General features: G+C 46.5%; 1 protein-coding gene and 1 long non-coding RNA gene across 2 annotated transcripts; one reads left to right on the top strand and one right to left on the bottom strand.

Annotated features, from left to right (window-relative positions):
- Positions 1–2,782: 2,782 nt before the first annotated feature.
- Positions 2,783–11,108, bottom strand: LOC128102537 (uncharacterized). Its single transcript, XR_008215449.1, has 2 exons — positions 10,831–11,108; positions 2,783–4,679 (listed from the first exon to the last, which is right to left on the bottom strand). It is a non-coding gene; the product is annotated as an uncharacterized LOC128102537 (long non-coding RNA).
- A 138-nt stretch (positions 11,109–11,246) lies between these two features.
- Srsf6 (serine and arginine rich splicing factor 6) lies at positions 11,247–16,675 on the top strand. The gene is made up of 6 exons (XM_052726388.1): positions 11,247–11,481; positions 11,692–11,840; positions 13,104–13,228; positions 13,332–13,540; positions 13,694–13,777; positions 13,881–16,675. Exons 1-6 carry the CDS (start codon positions 11,375–11,377, stop codon positions 14,224–14,226), a joined length of 1,020 nt encoding a protein of 339 aa, XP_052582348.1. The 5' UTR covers positions 11,247–11,374; the 3' UTR covers positions 14,227–16,675.
- Positions 16,676–16,705: the final 30 nt, after the last annotated feature.

Raw genomic sequence — 16,705 nt, forward strand, 5'->3', positions numbered from 1 at the left:
GAGGCCATGGGGTTAAACACTCACAGAAGAGAGTGGACTCGCGCTTCTCTTAGAAAGGATTTCTCAGCACACGTACTCTTTAACCGCAGTCTCCATCAATGCCTGCACCACCTTACATGGTGAGTCTTAGTATTAAGCCCAGAAGACAAATTGAGGATATGGTAAGTGGATTTGAACTCCAGAGCTATTCTCCTCCAATGCCATGGGCTTCTATCTGTAGCAGGCTTTTTTTCTTTGGGGCCACCAACCAGCCCCAAATCATGACACAGAGATTTTATTACTAGTTATGAATGCTTGGCCTTAGCTTATGCTCAATTCTGGCTAGCTTTTTTTTTCTTTAACTTAAATTAACCTATTTCTCTTCATCCATGTTTTGCCTTGGGACTTTTTACCTTTTCTTTCTGTATGTCCTACTTTTCCTGTTTCTTCTGTGTCTGGCTGGCGGCTGCCCGGATGGCTGGCCTCAGGCATCTCCCTCTCTTTCTCCCTCGGTCTCCTAGATTTCTCATCCTATTTATTCTCCCTGCCTGCTAGCCCCACCTATCCCTCCTCTGCCTAGCTAGTGGCTGTTTAGTTCTTTAGTAGACCAAACAGGTGCCTTAGTCAGGCAAGGTGAAACAAATGCAACACACCTTTACATCATTAAACAAATGCAGCATAAACAAAGGTAACACAACTTTACATAGAGTAATATTCCACAACACTAACAAAGGTAACAAATCTTTACATGGTTAAAATAGTATTTCACAGTTATATCCCTTCAGTAAATGTTTCCTATTACATGCATACTGGCACCAGAAGAAAATAAAAAGCAAGCGACATTTCCTCCCCACCACACCCCACCAAAGAGAGAAACAAAATTTCCCCCAGTCCATCCATTCCAGCTAAACCATCATCAGTACATGCTTTCAGGACATTTACTCATCACCTGCCAGTGTGTGGTTTTTCATGGGGAGGCATGAACAAGGGTCTATTCACCCAAACAGAGCGCCAAAGGCCAACCAAAGAGACTAGTCCACCCAAATCTAGCTTTACTTAAAACAAGCATAGGTGAAGGGTTACTTGCAGGAATGTGTGTGATTCAATGGCGACTCCGCTACCAAAACGAAAAAGCCCGCCCCAGGATGGGCAACAATTCAAGAAAGTTTCATCCCTGGAGCTCCCTGCCCGACTTGCAGTTTCCTGTGACCAGCCATCGTCCACTGCTTTTGTAACCTTGGGAGAGGGCAGTGGAAGTGAGTGCTGACAGTGTCAGAATGCTGACAGCTGCTTCCTGTCCTAGTTAGCTTTAACTGTCGATTTGACGCAGCCTAGAGTCATCTGAGAAGGGAGTCTCAGTTGAGGGATTGCCCCGCTCGGATTGGCCTGTGGAGGGTTGTCTTGATGGTTCATTGATGTAGAAAGGCCCTGCCCACTGTGGGAAGCACCATTCCCTAGGCAGGTGGTCCTGGAAGAAGCTAGCCAGGCATGAGCCTGTAAGCCAGCTAGCATGCAGCATCCTTCAAGGTTTCTGCTGTCTTAGGGTTCCCTATTACTGTGAAGAGACTCCATGACCATAGCAATTTTTATAAAGGAAAACATTTCATTGGAGTGGCTCGCTTACAGTTCAGAGGTTCAGTCCATTATCATCGTGATGGGAAGCAAGGCAGCATGCACGCAGACATGGTGCTGGGGAAGGAGCTGAGAGTTCTACATCTTCATCCGCAGGCAACAGGAAATGGTCTGACTCACTGGACTTGGCTTGACTATATATGTAACCTCAAAGCCCGCCTCTACAGTGACACACTTCCTCCAAAAACACCAACCTACTCCAACACGGCCACACCTCCTAATAGTGCCACTCCCTTTGGGGGCCATTTTCTCTCACACCACCACACCGGCTGTACTTCCTTGACTGTGTAGTGGGTTCCTCAATCAGAAATAACGTTGTATGGGAAGGCAAGCAAGCCTGCTTTGAGTTTCTACCCTGATGTCCCTCAGCGATGGAGTGCAATCCACAAGGTGAAATTAACCCTTTCCTCTTCTAAGTCACTTGGTTGGAGTGTTCTCATTTCTCCTGCACCTTTGTGCTCTTCCCTGGATACAAGTCCACCTAAGACTTTCTCCTTCAGCATCTCTGTCAACCCGCTACCCCTGAACCTGAACAATTTTCCTGAGCCTACCACCCACAAGAACCTACTTCTAACCCTGCCACCTAATCATCTACAACTCTAAAATGAAGCTTCTGGGCCACAGCCGGCTACTCTGGTGACATCTTGATCCCTGTTTGGGCCACTGAACAACTGTTTGGCCAAGGGAAGAGTTTGAACAACCAGCCGCCATCTATGCTCGTTAGTGGCTCTGAGTAGTGGACAGTATAGCTCCAGCAGCAGCAGTCACACCCATATATGTGTAGGAGAGTTGAGGCCTGAGGGTCACATCAGAGATGTCATACATACGTGATAGATGCCAACGTGAAAAAAAAAATGGACTTGAAATCGGGTCAAAGGAGAAATAATTGGGAGGACAGTGGGCAACAAGAAAGGACATTTAAAAAGAGGGTCTGAGTGCTGAGTCCAAACATCTGGAAGATTTGTTTGTGGTAAACAGATGTAGTATTTTATTTGCACAGCTTTGGGCACACTAGGACCCACAGAGGTAACAATTGGAGACAGTGGTTTATTTATATAAAGAATAATTTAAAGACAGTGAAAGACGCCCAGAAATGACCTTTTAAGCAACGGCATGAAATCCTCAGAGGAATAAGAGATCGGACAACCAGATTTCAATTTCAGAACTTCAAAACTTTTCCGACTCTGTTTTATTCGAAACCCGCGTAAATTCTCTACTACTGCAATCCCACATGCAGCCACTTGGTGGCGACAAAGGCATATTTTCAGAGTCAGTCTTCGCTTCTAACTGGAATACAAAAACAAAACAAATGATTGATTCAGATAAATTGACATTCGTGATCAGACACCCAGAACGACCCAAAGGGTTTCATCACAAGCAATCTGATTTTTTGTTCGTTTTGTTTGTTTGTTTGGTTGGTTTTTTAGTTTGTTTGTTTTGAAACAGTCTTACTCTGTGTCCCAGCCGCCTGAAATTCACTGTGTAGTCCAGGCTAGTTTCAAACTCCTGGTGATCCTGACTCAGCCTCCTAAGAATTGTGATCATAGGCACGAGCCACCATACCCAGACTGGAATTTTTCTTGAGATTACTTTTTTTTTTAATTTTTCTATTAAAACACACACACAGAGGAGAGAGAGAGAGAGAGAGAGAGAGAGAGAGAGAGAGAGAGAGAGAGAGAGAGAGGCTAATGCAAAATATTCAAATCATAAGTAACCAAGTAACAGATGTCTGTGAGCAGAATTTACTTGTGTAGTCAGCACCTGGCAGATTCCACCGGGACCAGAACCCCAGAAGCCCTGCAGGCCTCTTCCGGCCACTCCCCCACCAGACCGAAGGTGCCTCCCTGCATCCAGCACCCTTACTCAGTTTTGCCGGTTTCTTGTCTGTGTGTTTGTGGAATAACACTGTGGGGGGAGGGGTGGCCCTGTTTCCTCTGCATCACAGTGGCTCGCTCAGTCTCACTGTTGTGTGGTGGTCCCTGGGGTGAATATTCCACAGTTCAATCCTCCACTCTACTGGGGGGTGGCATCCGCATGTTTTCCAGCTTGAAGGGTGTATTAGTCAGGGTTCTCTAGAATCACAGAACTTACAGAATAAATATATACAATACATATATATATTATATATATGGGGGATTCATACAGAATGAATATATAGATATATATAGGAATTTATTAAAATGGCTTACAGGCTGCATTCCAACTATGGCTAGTTATGAATGGAAAGTCCAAGAATCTAGTAGCTGCTGCTCTGTCCCACAAGGCTGGGTGTCTCAGCTGGTCTGCTGGGATCCAAAAGAAGGAATGGATGTGCTGACCAGGTGAGGGCAAGCAGGTGAAGAACAGACCCTTCCTTCTTCCATTGTCTTTCCATAGGCTTCCCCCAGAAGGTGTGGCCCAGACTAAAGGTGTGCCATCCAGCCTCAAGGTCTGGATTAAAGGAGTGTCCCTTCTAGCCTCAAGATCCGGATCAAAGGCGTGTTGTCTTCTTGCCTCAAGATCCGGATCACAAGTGTGCCCTCCATTTCTGGATTATAGTTCATTCCAGTCATAGTCAAGTCGACAATCAAGAATAGCCATCATAAGGGATTTGCCTATACTGCTGTTCTGCATTTCCAGCACTTTCCCTTGCAAGCTTGTGAACTCATCTCTGCAGGATGTGGAATGGCTCAGCCACGGAATGACCACTTCCAGACTTTGGTAGCAGAAGAGATTAGGTGCACTTTTGAACCCCAAGGCGACTGTTAAAAAATTTACACTTCGAGAAATGATGTCTGACTGCTCTATGGCTTCCTCACCGAACCTGAATTTTCTGTTCAGATGTGTTTTGGTGGAAGGGAGGAGAGAGGGCATTCCTGCAGATCTTTATCATTCCCTCCAGGGCATCCGAGCAGCGCAAACAGGTGATCACAAACAGAAGTTGGAAAATCTCCTCCCACCTGCATATCCCAATGAATCCGTGGACGAGTGAGACTCTCTTGCAGACTTCCATGCCCTGGGTTCTGAAAAGCCCAGAATGGCGTCCCACCTGCTGAGACATCACAGGGTGCCTCTGGCTCTTCTAGGTACTTCTCAGTACCTAGAAACATGACATCAGTGCACTGATGAAGCTGCGGTAAATGTGACAAGGGGTGTAAATGTGACAAGGAAAAAGAAAACAGAAGAGAATGCAGAGTTCAGAGGGCGTGGTTGGGAGAGGAGACAGAGTGCAGGGGGCGTGGTTGGGAGAGGAGACAGAGTGCAGGGGGCGTGGTTGGGAGAGGAGACAGAGTGCAGGGGGCGTGGTTGGGAGAGGGGACAGAGTGCAGGGGGCGTGGTTGGGAGAGGAGACAGAGTGCAGGGAGCATGGTTGGAAGAGGACACTGTCAGGGGAAGATGCATGGGTATAAAGAGGCTCCCCTGGTAACTTTGAGCAGAAAGCAGAAGCCAGGAAGCAAGCCAGAAGACAGAATGTTCCAGAAAGGGAGAGCTGTTAATGAAAAGGGGCTGGGGTGGGTGTATGTTGTCACATTCAAGAGAGAAGCTGGTGGAATAAGGGCAGGGAAGGCTGTGAGATTTGATGGAGCACAGCTGTATGTAGAACCTGTCCAACTGCTGTTAAAAAGTAGTCAAGGGCCAAAGCAGAGTGGTTGTCTAGCATGCTCAAAGCCCTGGGGGAGCTCCATGCCCAGAATTCATATGCAACACACACACACACACACACACACACACACACACACACACACACACACGGAGGGGGAGGGGGCGGGCATCTAACACCCGTACAAAAATGGTCATAAAAAGAGTTTGAGTTTTCAGAATTTTAAGTGGTCTACAAAAATGGTCTCAGGTATATATTAAAGCCATTTGTTTTGTTACTAAACAATACAGAATCAAAGACAGTAGCATACTCAGGCCAGGCACTCTCCTAACTTAGTGCAGTACACTCTCCTAGCATGTTCAAGGGAGGCGGCTTGTGGTTAGGAGGGCTTGCTGCTCTTCCAGAAGACCTGAGTGTGGTTTCCAGCACCCACAGTAGACTGTTCATAACTGCCTGTGACTTCAGCTCCAGAGAACATGATGCCCTCTTTTGGCCTCCATGGGCATCTACACACATGGCACACACATACACAGTGCGCAAGCACAATTAAAAGAGAGAGAAATCTTTAAAAAATAAAGTGGAACTTGGTGGTGCACACACCTTTATTCCCAGCAACTAGGAAGCAGAAGCAGGTGAATCTCTGTTTGAAGCTAGCCTGATCTACACAGCAAGTTTCAGACCAGCCAGGGCTGCATAGTGAAATCCTGACCCCAAAATTAACTAATTTAATTAAATAAATTTTTAAAGTTTTTCAGACCAGTCTTTGTAGCAACTACTCCAACACAATAACTATGCAATACTTTTACAACTTGAGAGAAGCCATAGACCCTATGTAAGTGAATGGATGTGTCTGCATGCCAATAAAACTTTATTTACAAAACAAGTAGCGGACCAGTTGTGGCTAAGGCTCTAGTTTGCCGGGATACATGCATAGTTGAATCCTCAATGGTGAGAATAGTTCACACAATCACCATTTGGTGAATGAATGAGCTGTGTTCTCTTTAACAGAGAGTATCCCAGAGCTGGGACAAGCATACTGTACTCCAGTCGACAAACTGGACCTCTTATTCGTCACCTAGATGTCTAGGTGTGAGGTTGCTAAATCAAAGCTTATGAACTTAGTAACACTAGTTCCTTGAAGTCCTTCCCGTTTCTACCATCTGTGCTACGCATTCTTGAGAGCTGGGTTCTTCTTCTGCCTCCTTAGCCACCACCCCCTACTTGTTTTTCCTGAATTCGACTCAGTTTCAGAGTTCCCATGTTAAGCAAAATGTTCCCTCCCTTAAAGATGTCTACATCCTAATCCCTGGAACGTGCAGAAGTCACCCTATGTAGCAAAGGGAACTTTGCCTTTACCTTAGGCAACTTCAGGTGGGGAGTTAGTCTTGATTTACGTCCATGAGCCCGATGTCATCACCAGGGTCCACACAGAGAGAACTGGCTCAGAGAGGGACAAGTGGGAAGCTGGGGTTGGAGTCCAAGTGACATGTGTAATAGATTCCATCAAGTCAATAGCTTTGAAAACAGCAGGAGCCACACGCCAGAGAAGGCAAATAGCCTCTGGACACTGGAGAAGGCGAAAGGGATAGATTCTCCCCCTGGAGCCTCCAGAAGACAAGGTCACAATGTCGCCCTTGTTTTTGCCCTGGAAATCAGAGCAGACTTCTGATCTCCAGACCTGAAGATAACAGATTTGGAATGCTTTAAGCCACTGAATTGCTGGTACTTTGCTACAGCACCCTTAAGATGTGTACAGAGGAGTTGATGGCTGAGGGTAGAGCTTGGTGGAAGAGCACTTGCCTCGGATTCACAAAGCCCTGGGTTCAGTCCCCAGCAGCACACAAATTGTACAGACAGGAATCGAACTCTCAGAACATGATGCTTGGATCTGCTCTGCAGTTCATCCTCTTCGGAGTTTTCATCCTCCTTATAACAACTCCCGCAGACTTGTCTATCAGGTCCCCCATACTTTCCCATGTAGCACTGACAGAGCTTGTTAACAAGTTCATATTGGAAGCATTTTTCCAGGTATGGGCTTGGGTGCTGTAGGTCCAGATTTGTGTTTAGTATGACAAAAATGTATGTTTACACTGTAACCATTAAATGCCCTCAGCATAGCTAGATAATATCAAATCTTTAACTAGTTCAGCATACGTCTGCTCTTAGGCAAGGCAACCTCACTGTCCAGTGACATCTTATTGAAAACTGCGGTTAATCCTTAACCACACAAACACAAGCAAAGCAGGTCGGGTCCTCCGTCAGAACACTGGTTCTGTACAGGGGGCAATTCTGTCCCTCGGCGGCGGCGGCGGCGGTGGCGGCGGCATCTGTCACTATCTGAAGGTTTGAGACTTTTTATTTTTTCAGTCACACTGGAGATGGAAGGAAGCTAATGGCAGCGAGTGGGCAGAGCTCAGGCAGCCTGCTGAATGTCACACAGCACAAAGGACAGCCCACGACAAAAAATGATCAGTCCCAAACGCCAGCAGTGTGGAGTCTGAGGAACCCAGCTCTAAATGGATCTTGTACAGATGTTTTGAACTTTTTATTTTACTTAGGGATGTTTGTTTGGTTGAGAAAGGATCTCAGTATGTAGCCCTGGGTGACCTGGAACTCACCAAGCTGCCCTCGAACTCACAGAGATGGCCCTACCTGTGCCACCTGAGTGCTGGGGCATATTTGGAGCTTTTTTTTTTTTTTTTTTTTAACAGACTTAATTCACTTTCTTTTTCTTGTATAAAAACCCTTATATGGTGGCCACAGGTGGAGCCTAGGTCCTCTGAACTCTGGTGTGGGTTTTCACAAGATGGTCAGTGAATTCCTGATAAGGAGACTTGGTGAACACAGTCTCTTTCCAGAGGTCAGGGGTCAGGCAGCTGTAGGTCTTAGAGATAACATCAAAGGTGGCCTTGGCAAAGCTGCCCAGGGTGGCAGTGCAGCCCCTGGCTGATGTGTAGCAGTCATCAATGCCAGCCATCACCAGTAGCTTCTTGGGCACAGGAGCAGAGACGATTTTTAATAAATATTTATTTTTATCTAAAAGCGTGTGTGTGTGTGTGTGTGTGTGTGTGTGTGTGTGTGTGTGTGTAGGTATGTGCTTGTGTGTGCAGAGGCCCACAGGAGCTAGAGGCATTGGATCCCGCTGGAGCTAGAGTTACAGGCAATTGTGAGCCGTTTGCCTTTTGTTCTAGGAAATGAACTTAGTATGCCCTCCTCACCATTGACCCATATCCCAGTACATTGCTAAGTAGACTGATCCTCTTGCCAGGAAGCCTGATCCTGCTGGCATTACAGGTGTGCACCCCCATACCTGGCTCACATGTCTTTAAACAAGTGTTTGGACTGGCTTGGCAATGCTTACCCCTGTCTCCCAGTCAGACAACCCTCAGAAGCCTACCTGACTAGTCATTCTTCCTAACTCTGTCACAGACACCTTCTGGATGGTGTGCCCAGAGCAGCCAGTTACATTCACTCCATTCCACACAATACTCTTGGGTAGCTTCGTTGGTTGGGATTCCACATGGGAACAGAATCAATGGGTGAGCTTGGGAGCTGGGGGGTACACCTGTAGGGATTGGTTCTCATCAGTATGGAGGCTCTGATGTTCCATACTAGACTGTCCAAAAGCTGCAGAAACAGCAAACACAGTAAAGAGTTTCCATCCAACTCTGATTTTATTTGGCATTTTGGTTTTGTGTATGTGTGCACAAGTGTACATATGAGAGCACTTGTGAACATGTGCATCAAGTGTGGGGGCCGAGGGTCACTTTAGGTGTCATTCTTCTGGAGGGGATCGAACACGGGTCCTCAAGCTCCTGCGGCTAGCACTTTCCCAACTGCCCCCTCCCTTCCTGGTTGTTAAGACAATGTCTCACTGTAACCAGCGCTGATCTAGAACCCACAGCAATCCTCCCAGCTCAGCTCCTTTTCCCTCCCCATAAGCCACTAAACGGGAAATAATAAATCCTCATGTCGCACACTTGCCCTCACCTTTACACTGTTCCTCCAAAGTACCAAGTTAAGTCACAGCAAGCCCCCACAGTGCTGCTCATCTAACGAGGTGCTGTAGAAAAGTATCCCGCGTTTGCTCTTATATTCAGAAACGAGGTGTGTGTGTGGGGGGGGGTCATGAATGTAGAAAGGGCACTATGTGGACGGAACAAAGGATGGTAATAGGATGAACTGACAAATACTTCTTTCCTCACATGGAATCCAGATATTCATATCTATGTCCGTGTGTGTATGTATATAGATATAGATATAGATATATTCGCTGTTACAAATAGTAAATTTAAATGTGTTATCACATTTAATTATTTATTGGGAACATGATACACATGTGGAGGTCACAGGATAGCTTGAGTTGGTTTTTTTCCTTCTACAGTATGGTCTCTAGAATCAAACTCGGGTCCTCAAGCTTGGCACCATGCACTTTTAGCTGCTTCGGTCATCTCACCAGCCCACAAATAATAAGTTCTAACACATTTTTAGAAAGTGACCATTTGACCTGGCGGTGGTGGCTCAGCCTTTAATCCCATCACTTGGGAGGTAGAGGCAAGCGAATCTCTGTGTGTTAAGGCCAGCCTGGTCTATAGAGCGAGTTCCAGGACAGGCAGAACTAGACAGAGAAACTGTTTCGAAAAACCAAATAATAATGATAATGATGATGATAAAAGAAATTGACAATTTGATAACGAGAAAAGTTATTTGAATTCACTGTAACTACGTTGCATGAATATTTTCTTTTTAAAAACTGTCTACCCATATTTTTTATATATATAATTTTTTTTAAGATTTCTTTATTTATGTATACAGTGTTCTAGCTGCATGCATGCCTGCACGCCATAAGATGGCACCAGATCTCATTATAAATGGTTGTGAGCCACCATGTGGTTGCTGGGAGTTGAACTCAGGACCTCTGGAAGAACAGGCAGTGTTCTTAACCTCTGAGCCATCTCTCCAGCCCTTATTTTATTTTTTTATTTCTAATGTTATTTAAGAACCACTCCCCACTAGATACTAGTATTAACTCACCCCCCATTCGCTACAATCAACGTTGCCTGTCCCTAGAGGGGACGCTCCTTCCCACCTTAGCTGAAAAGACTGGGGATGCCCTGCTTCGAGAGCAGGTAGTAACTCAGTGACAGTCTGTTCTCCCAGCTTCCATCACACCATGCCATGCTTTCAGTTTCCTAACCTCTCTAGTCACTCCTTTGCTGCACTTTAGTAAATTTCTGAGTATCCCCAAGGCATGCTCCTCGATAGTTAAATTTACTCCGGAACGGGGGTGTTTTATCTAGCTCTACAGCGTTATAAACTCCTAAGTGCGTATTTCTGCCACATAAATACCGTGCCTTCCGAGGCAACCTGGTTAAGGATAGTGTGCGTAGGGAAGGGGCTCGGTGTTCTTGGGGGACCGCCAGGTCGGACTCAACCCTGAGGGCACCCGCCTGTTGGTGCGCGGGGCCCTGCCACGCTCCCTTTGTGAGCAGCCGCGGTAGGCGCGGGATTCAGAGCTGTCAGCGTTCGGAGCAGGATGAAGGATGGCACCGAGACCCGCCGCCACACAGCACCTGCCTCGCTGGTCACGACGATCTCCCCGGCCGGATCTCCCGCGGCTGAAAAACTAAGGAACTGACCGAGTCCAAGAGCACGTTCCCACCGAAACCTGTGCGAGCCAACCGCTGAAGGGAAAGCGCAACCTCTTTTTTTAGGAAACCAATCAGAGGCGAAAATGGCCTAGACGGACGGCCCTGGGAACCAATGAGAAACAGAGACCGCTCTCCGCGTGCTTGGGCACGCGAGCAGTTTCTTCAAAGGCACCAGTCAAAGGCCCCGGCCTCGGCTCTGCACGGAGATGGGTACCGAGGGCCAGGGGAACCTTACGGAAGCGAGGTCGGCTGGCACCAAGCCCCCGCACGCGCCGCAGCAGTGCCAATCTCCCGGGAGCCGGCCGCGGCGCGGGAGGGGGACGTGCTGCGCGCCGACGTCACGCGCCGCGCCCCGCCCCCGGACGCTTATAGCGTAGGCCGGCGCGCGCGCGCACCATTGTGTGGCTGACTCGGCCGCCGCTGCGGTGTGAGGCGCGTGTTCGGGCCTTCGCCGTCCCCGCACCCGCACCGCAGCCCTGCCCCGCGGCCCGCCGCACCTCAGCTAGCCTCCGGGAGCCCACCCGCCACGGCCATGCCGCGCGTCTACATAGGACGCCTGAGCTACAACGTCCGCGAGAAGGACATCCAGCGCTTTTTCAGCGGCTACGGCCGCCTCCTCGAAATCGACCTCAAAAATGGGTGAGTCGGGTCTGGGGGTCCGCGCCCCGTGGCGGAGGGAGCCCCCAAGGACCGAGTCGACCAAGGCCGCGGCGCCGCGTGGCAGGGCCTCCAAAATGGCGGCGGCGCCTCGAGCGCGCGCGCGCGCGGGGGGGGGGAGGACGCGGGAGCGCGCAGCGCCGGCTAACGACACGCCCGCCGGTGCGCGGCCCGCGCTCCGCCCCTCCTCAGGTACGGTTTCGTGGAGTTCGAGGACTCCCGCGACGCCGACGACGCCGTTTACGAGCTGAACAGCAAGGAACTGTGCGGCGAGCGCGTGATCGTAGAGCACGCCCGGGGCCCGCGCCGCGACCGCGATGGCTACAGCTACGGAAGCCGCAGTGAGTTCTACCCCCGCGCGCTCCGCGTCCTGGGTACCGGGAGCGGGCGGCGGGTGCAGACGCGGGGGGCGGGTGCAGGGTGGGACCTCCCCAACCCGGGCAGGCGCGGAGGCAGGGGGTCGTTGGCCCTGGGTCTTCCCGGGCCCCTCTGCCTCCACGCATGCTCGGGTAGCCATGGGACACCGGAGCGCGGGGATCGGGTCGGGTGGCCGGTTGGCTAAGTTTGGAAGGGGTGGCTTCAGTTGGCCCTCGTTGGCACTGACGTGGGTTCTGCCCGCGTTGAAAGCGAGGGTTGCTTGTATTTGTAGTATTCCCCCTTGCTTATCTGTCAGTGCTTTAGCTAGCATTGAGGAAGTTTCCAGGAAAGCTGGGGTGGAGGTGGGGCAGGGGGGCGGGGAAAGGGGCGGAGCCTGAAGCCTAAGTCTTAGGAGATGGGAGATTTGGCGAGGGCCAAAGAAAATGCCATTTTAAACTAATGTGGTAGAACACCACAAAGTAAATGTAAATGAGCTTTATGCTGTATTTGAATTAGTTGGGGCATGTTACTGGGAGGGGGTTGGGGGGATTTTGGTTATGTGAAATGTTTATTGTTGAAATTGTTGCATGTTGAATTCAAACTTTTTAACAAGTCCTTGATGTTTCAATTTAAAAGTGACCAATGGGGCTGAGGCTGTGTCCACTGAGGCTAAGATGACTGCCTTTCCTGATTGGCCTTGGCTTTTCCATACATTGTGTGACCCTTGCCCTATGACCCTTTGGCTGACCTTACCGGAAGCCATGACGACAGCAGCCTTTTGCCATTAGACGCAGGGTGATGGTGAGGATTCCAAGGGTTAGACAAAACTGGTTAATCTGAACTAGGTGACTGTTACCTTGCGTGTTTTGTGGCCAAACCACCACCAAAAACCTCACACTGTGATGTAAGTACTTAGTGTAACTAGTAAACATTTTTGTAAAATGTAGAAATGCATGTAATCAGTTAAGTTTTATATTTTACAATGTTCTGTAAAATAAAACTTAGCGAGGTAAATTGAATAAAGGAGCAGTCACTCTCTAACAGATTGTAGGAGAGGGTTAGTTGGATTTAGTCTATTTGACTTGCCCTTAATTTAATTTGTGGCAAATCACAAATGTATCGAGGGTTTAGCAGTATAATAGCAAAGTCCTACTCCAGTAATAAACGTTGCTATGTTTGTACTAACTTTCAAAAACATGCGTACCTGTCATTGCAATGCATCTAATTACTCCCTCCGTGTGATAAAGGTGGTGGAGGTGGATACAGCAGTCGGAGAACTTCTGGCAGAGACAAATATGGACCACCTGTTCGTACAGAATACAGGCTTATTGTAGAAAATCTGTCTAGTCGCTGCAGTTGGCAGGACTTAAAGGTATGGCCTGGGTTGAAATGACAGTGGGAAGTCATTTCCTTAAGAGTTAGTGCTACATAGATGTGCTTTAGATTCCTGGGGCTTATCAGTCTTACTGTTTTAGGATTTCATGCGGCAAGCAGGAGAGGTGACTTATGCAGATGCTCACAAAGAACGCACAAATGAGGGTGTAATTGAATTTAGATCCTACTCCGACATGAAGCGTGCTTTGGATAAACTGGATGGCACAGAAATAAATGGCAGAAATATTAGGCTTATTGAAGATAAACCACGAACAAGCCATAGGCGCTCTTACTCTGGAAGTAGATCCAGGTAACATGAGACACTGGGGTGGCTTGTAGTTTTCAGTTGTTGCTTAATTGAACTTGCAGCTTTTCTTGGTTGTAGTAAGCAGATACTTCAGCCACAGCTGAGTAGTACAAATGCATTCTTAAAGAGATTAAAATGTCACTCTCTTGTGTGTAGATCACGGTCTAGAAGACGGTCACGGAGTAGGAGTCGCAGGAGCAGCCGCAGTAGATCTCGAAGTATCTCAAAAAGTCGCTCCCGGTAAATAATGTGGTGTTGGGTCTCTCTCTTTAATTTTACCTGTTGGTGGAGTACATGTGTTTTCTGACAAGATACTGAAAGAAATCTGGCTTTTCTTACACAGATCTAGGTCGCGGAGCAAAGGTCGATCCCGGTCCCGCTCAAAAGGCAGGAAATCCAGATCAAAGAGCAAATCTAAGCCCAAGTCTGATCGGGGTTCCCATTCACACTCAAGAAGCAGATCTAAGGATGAGTATGGGAAGTCCCGAAGTAGGTCACGTTCTCGGTCCCCCAAAGAAAATGGAAAAGGAGATATAAAGTCAAAATCCAGATCCCGAAGCCAGTCTCGATCCCATTCACCTCTGCCTGCTCCACCTTCAAAGGCTCGTTCCATGTCCCCTCCGCCAAAAAGAGCTTCCAGGTCCCGTTCTAGATCTCGTTCAAGGTCCAGATCAAGTTCCAGAGATTAACCCTGAACTCTATGTTCTTTGCACACTATAACGGAACACTTTCCTACTTGCTTAGGCAGTTACTCTTCCGAGTTTGTACTTGGCCTCTTCTTCAAGAGGATTTCCTGAAAAGGGAACACAGGAATTTAATTTGTGGCCAAATTTAATGAGAAACAGATGAGGTTCTAAAATGGTGGTATGACGCCCTCTCCCTTCTTTTTAGAATTAAGATAATTTTGATTTTATAGCCTTTGAGCCTAAAATAACTTTTGTAAAGATTAAGCTCATTTAGATTTTTTTTTTTTTAAATATTGCAGCAGAATCTGCTGCAGGGTTCTGTTTTGTTTGTTTATTTTTAAATTAACTGTTTGAAGCTTTGGATACTGCAGGCTTTAGAGGGAGAACCCAATTTTTCAATTATGTTGGCTTTTTATGAAGCTCATTAAATAAAAGTTTGCTACCAAGATGATTGCCTTATTGAATAGGTCACTACTAGGGCCCTTTAAGTGTTGATACCTGCCATTTCTGGAGACAGTGTAAATTCCACTGAAGTGTAAAACTAAGGCAAGCCTCAGACCAGCAATAAATTAATCAGTTTGGATAACCTTATTTTGTGCTGTTAATCAAATCTACCAAAGTTTTTTTTATCTGCCCCTTTAATAAGTTGAGTTAAAAGTAAAAGGGACTTTGTAGTTAGTGTCACAAGATTTTGTCTAATTAATAGGTTTTTAAATAAATGAAACTAAAGGATTACAATTTGAACTCAAGAAGTAGGTCCTAGTACTTGGGATCTTGTTATCCTGTGTTCTGGAAGTGGTCATCGTGATTAGTGTTAGTGTATATGGTTTGGTGGTCTTTAATGTTTGGAAAACAGAAGTAGCCTTTCTTTGATTAGAAATTTAGTTACCTTATTCAAAGTGGAAAAGCGCATATGCTGTGTTTCTGCTGAAAAGTGATTATATTTTAACAGGTGCTTAGCAGACTATTTGGTAAGATATTTGCTGGTTAAAATTCTTTCCAGCAATCAGTCCTCACCGTATTGGTGGGGCATTTGTGGTTGGTTTGAAAAAACAGTGACATGGATAAGCTAAAATGCTTTGTACTTTGTAAGTAAAGTATAATGAATACTGTGGAAACCAAGTTAAAATGAATAGTGCAAACTTGTAGGAATAACTGGAGTCACAGTTTCCATGCATCCAAATGCCCAGTTAGTTGAGACTGCAATCCATAAGTGAATTACCTTACAACCCTTTTCATTGTTTGGACATGTTAAAGTCATTTCATCCTAAATACTTAACCTCAAGTCTTTAGTCAAGGTGTAGATGAATTGGCTAAGGTTTAATACCTTCCTCAGCTGTTGCTACATAACCTAGCAAAGGTTGGATTATAATAAAACATAGTGTTGTGGGGATGGTGTGTGGGACTAAATAATCAGAAGACATGGCAATAAAATGAGGCTGAGTGGAAAAAATGGATATTCAAGGACCTAGATAGGTGTCAGTAGCTGGGAATACTTGGCAACAGGGAAAGGAGAATGTTTTCAAGAAATGTCTTTCTGTTACAGAATCTTAGAGACTTAACTTTAGGATATAGTGTCAAATAAAGCTGCTGCTTCAGTCAGTCATCTTTCCTTTGATGCTTTGTTTAGATAAGTTTATAAGAAATAGGTTTATTTTTCCAGTGTACATTTCAGAAGTTAAAATTGTTTCTGGTTGTAGTTTACTATTTTGCCTGTTCAAAGACGGAAGTGATGGCTCTTTAAGAATTGGATTTGACCAAAGTTCTTTGTTTTCAGGGAAAAATATAATAAAAGCTTTCTGAGCCACAGCCTTTTAAAGAGGAAAGGCTATCAGTAAAATTTGACTCTTCTGACTGCACGCATCTTCAGCTGGGCTTGCCGTCTGTTAATGTAGTACATGATGGAGGCATTTGACTATTTCTAGCTGCCCCAATAAGTAATATAACGTATAGGTAAATGCTAACGCCCGTATAATTTTCCTAGTGGGGGCAAAGGCTGTTTTATTAAAACTCTAGGCCTATTTCATACCTGTAGACCCTAGTTATTAAATGCACTAAACAAACCACTGCATTTCAAGTGTTGGCCTTAGCAGAATTGACTGACTTAAAATGTTTAGTTCCTTACTGACTAGTGAATTCAGTTCCCTGCCAACCTAATGCGCAGAATCTAAGAGTCCCATCTTGCACACATTGGTTGATGCCCTGGGTGGAGTATCAGCAGCACCAACTGATAAAAGAGCACAAGAGAAGTGGGGAACATCTTGAGTCCAGTTGGACGTGATAGCGTTTCTTGATATGCCACAGTGCCTTTATGGCCAGTTTGAGTCCTGCCTACTTCAGTCTTTATGTTCCCACTCCTCCTGTGTTGACATTGCTTTCATCTTGGATATTCTTTTTTTCTACTTTGTTAACCTATTTTATGCATACTCAATAAAATGCTTACCAAGGGAAAGACTTGTTCTGAATTTATTGTGTTGTCCCT

The sequence above is a fragment of the Peromyscus californicus genome, unplaced genomic scaffold (assembly GCF_007827085.1).
Source record: "Peromyscus californicus insignis strain IS unplaced genomic scaffold, ASM782708v3 Scaffold_7__1_contigs__length_154581171, whole genome shotgun sequence".
In the NCBI taxonomy this organism is placed as follows: Eukaryota; Metazoa; Chordata; class Mammalia; order Rodentia; family Cricetidae; genus Peromyscus; species Peromyscus californicus.

Bases quoted from the DNA above. Each gene is read 5' to 3' on its own strand.
- Srsf6 (XM_052726388.1), top strand. From the start codon at position 11,375: ATGCCGCGCGTCTACATAGGACGCCTGAGCTACAACGTCCGCGAGAAG. The intron at 11,841-13,103 runs GTGAGTTCTACC...CGTGTGATAAAG, and splicing joins CTACAGCTACGGAAGCCGCA to GTGGTGGAGGTGGATACAGC. The intron at 13,541-13,693 runs GTAACATGAGAC...TCTTGTGTGTAG, and splicing joins TACTCTGGAAGTAGATCCAG to ATCACGGTCTAGAAGACGGT.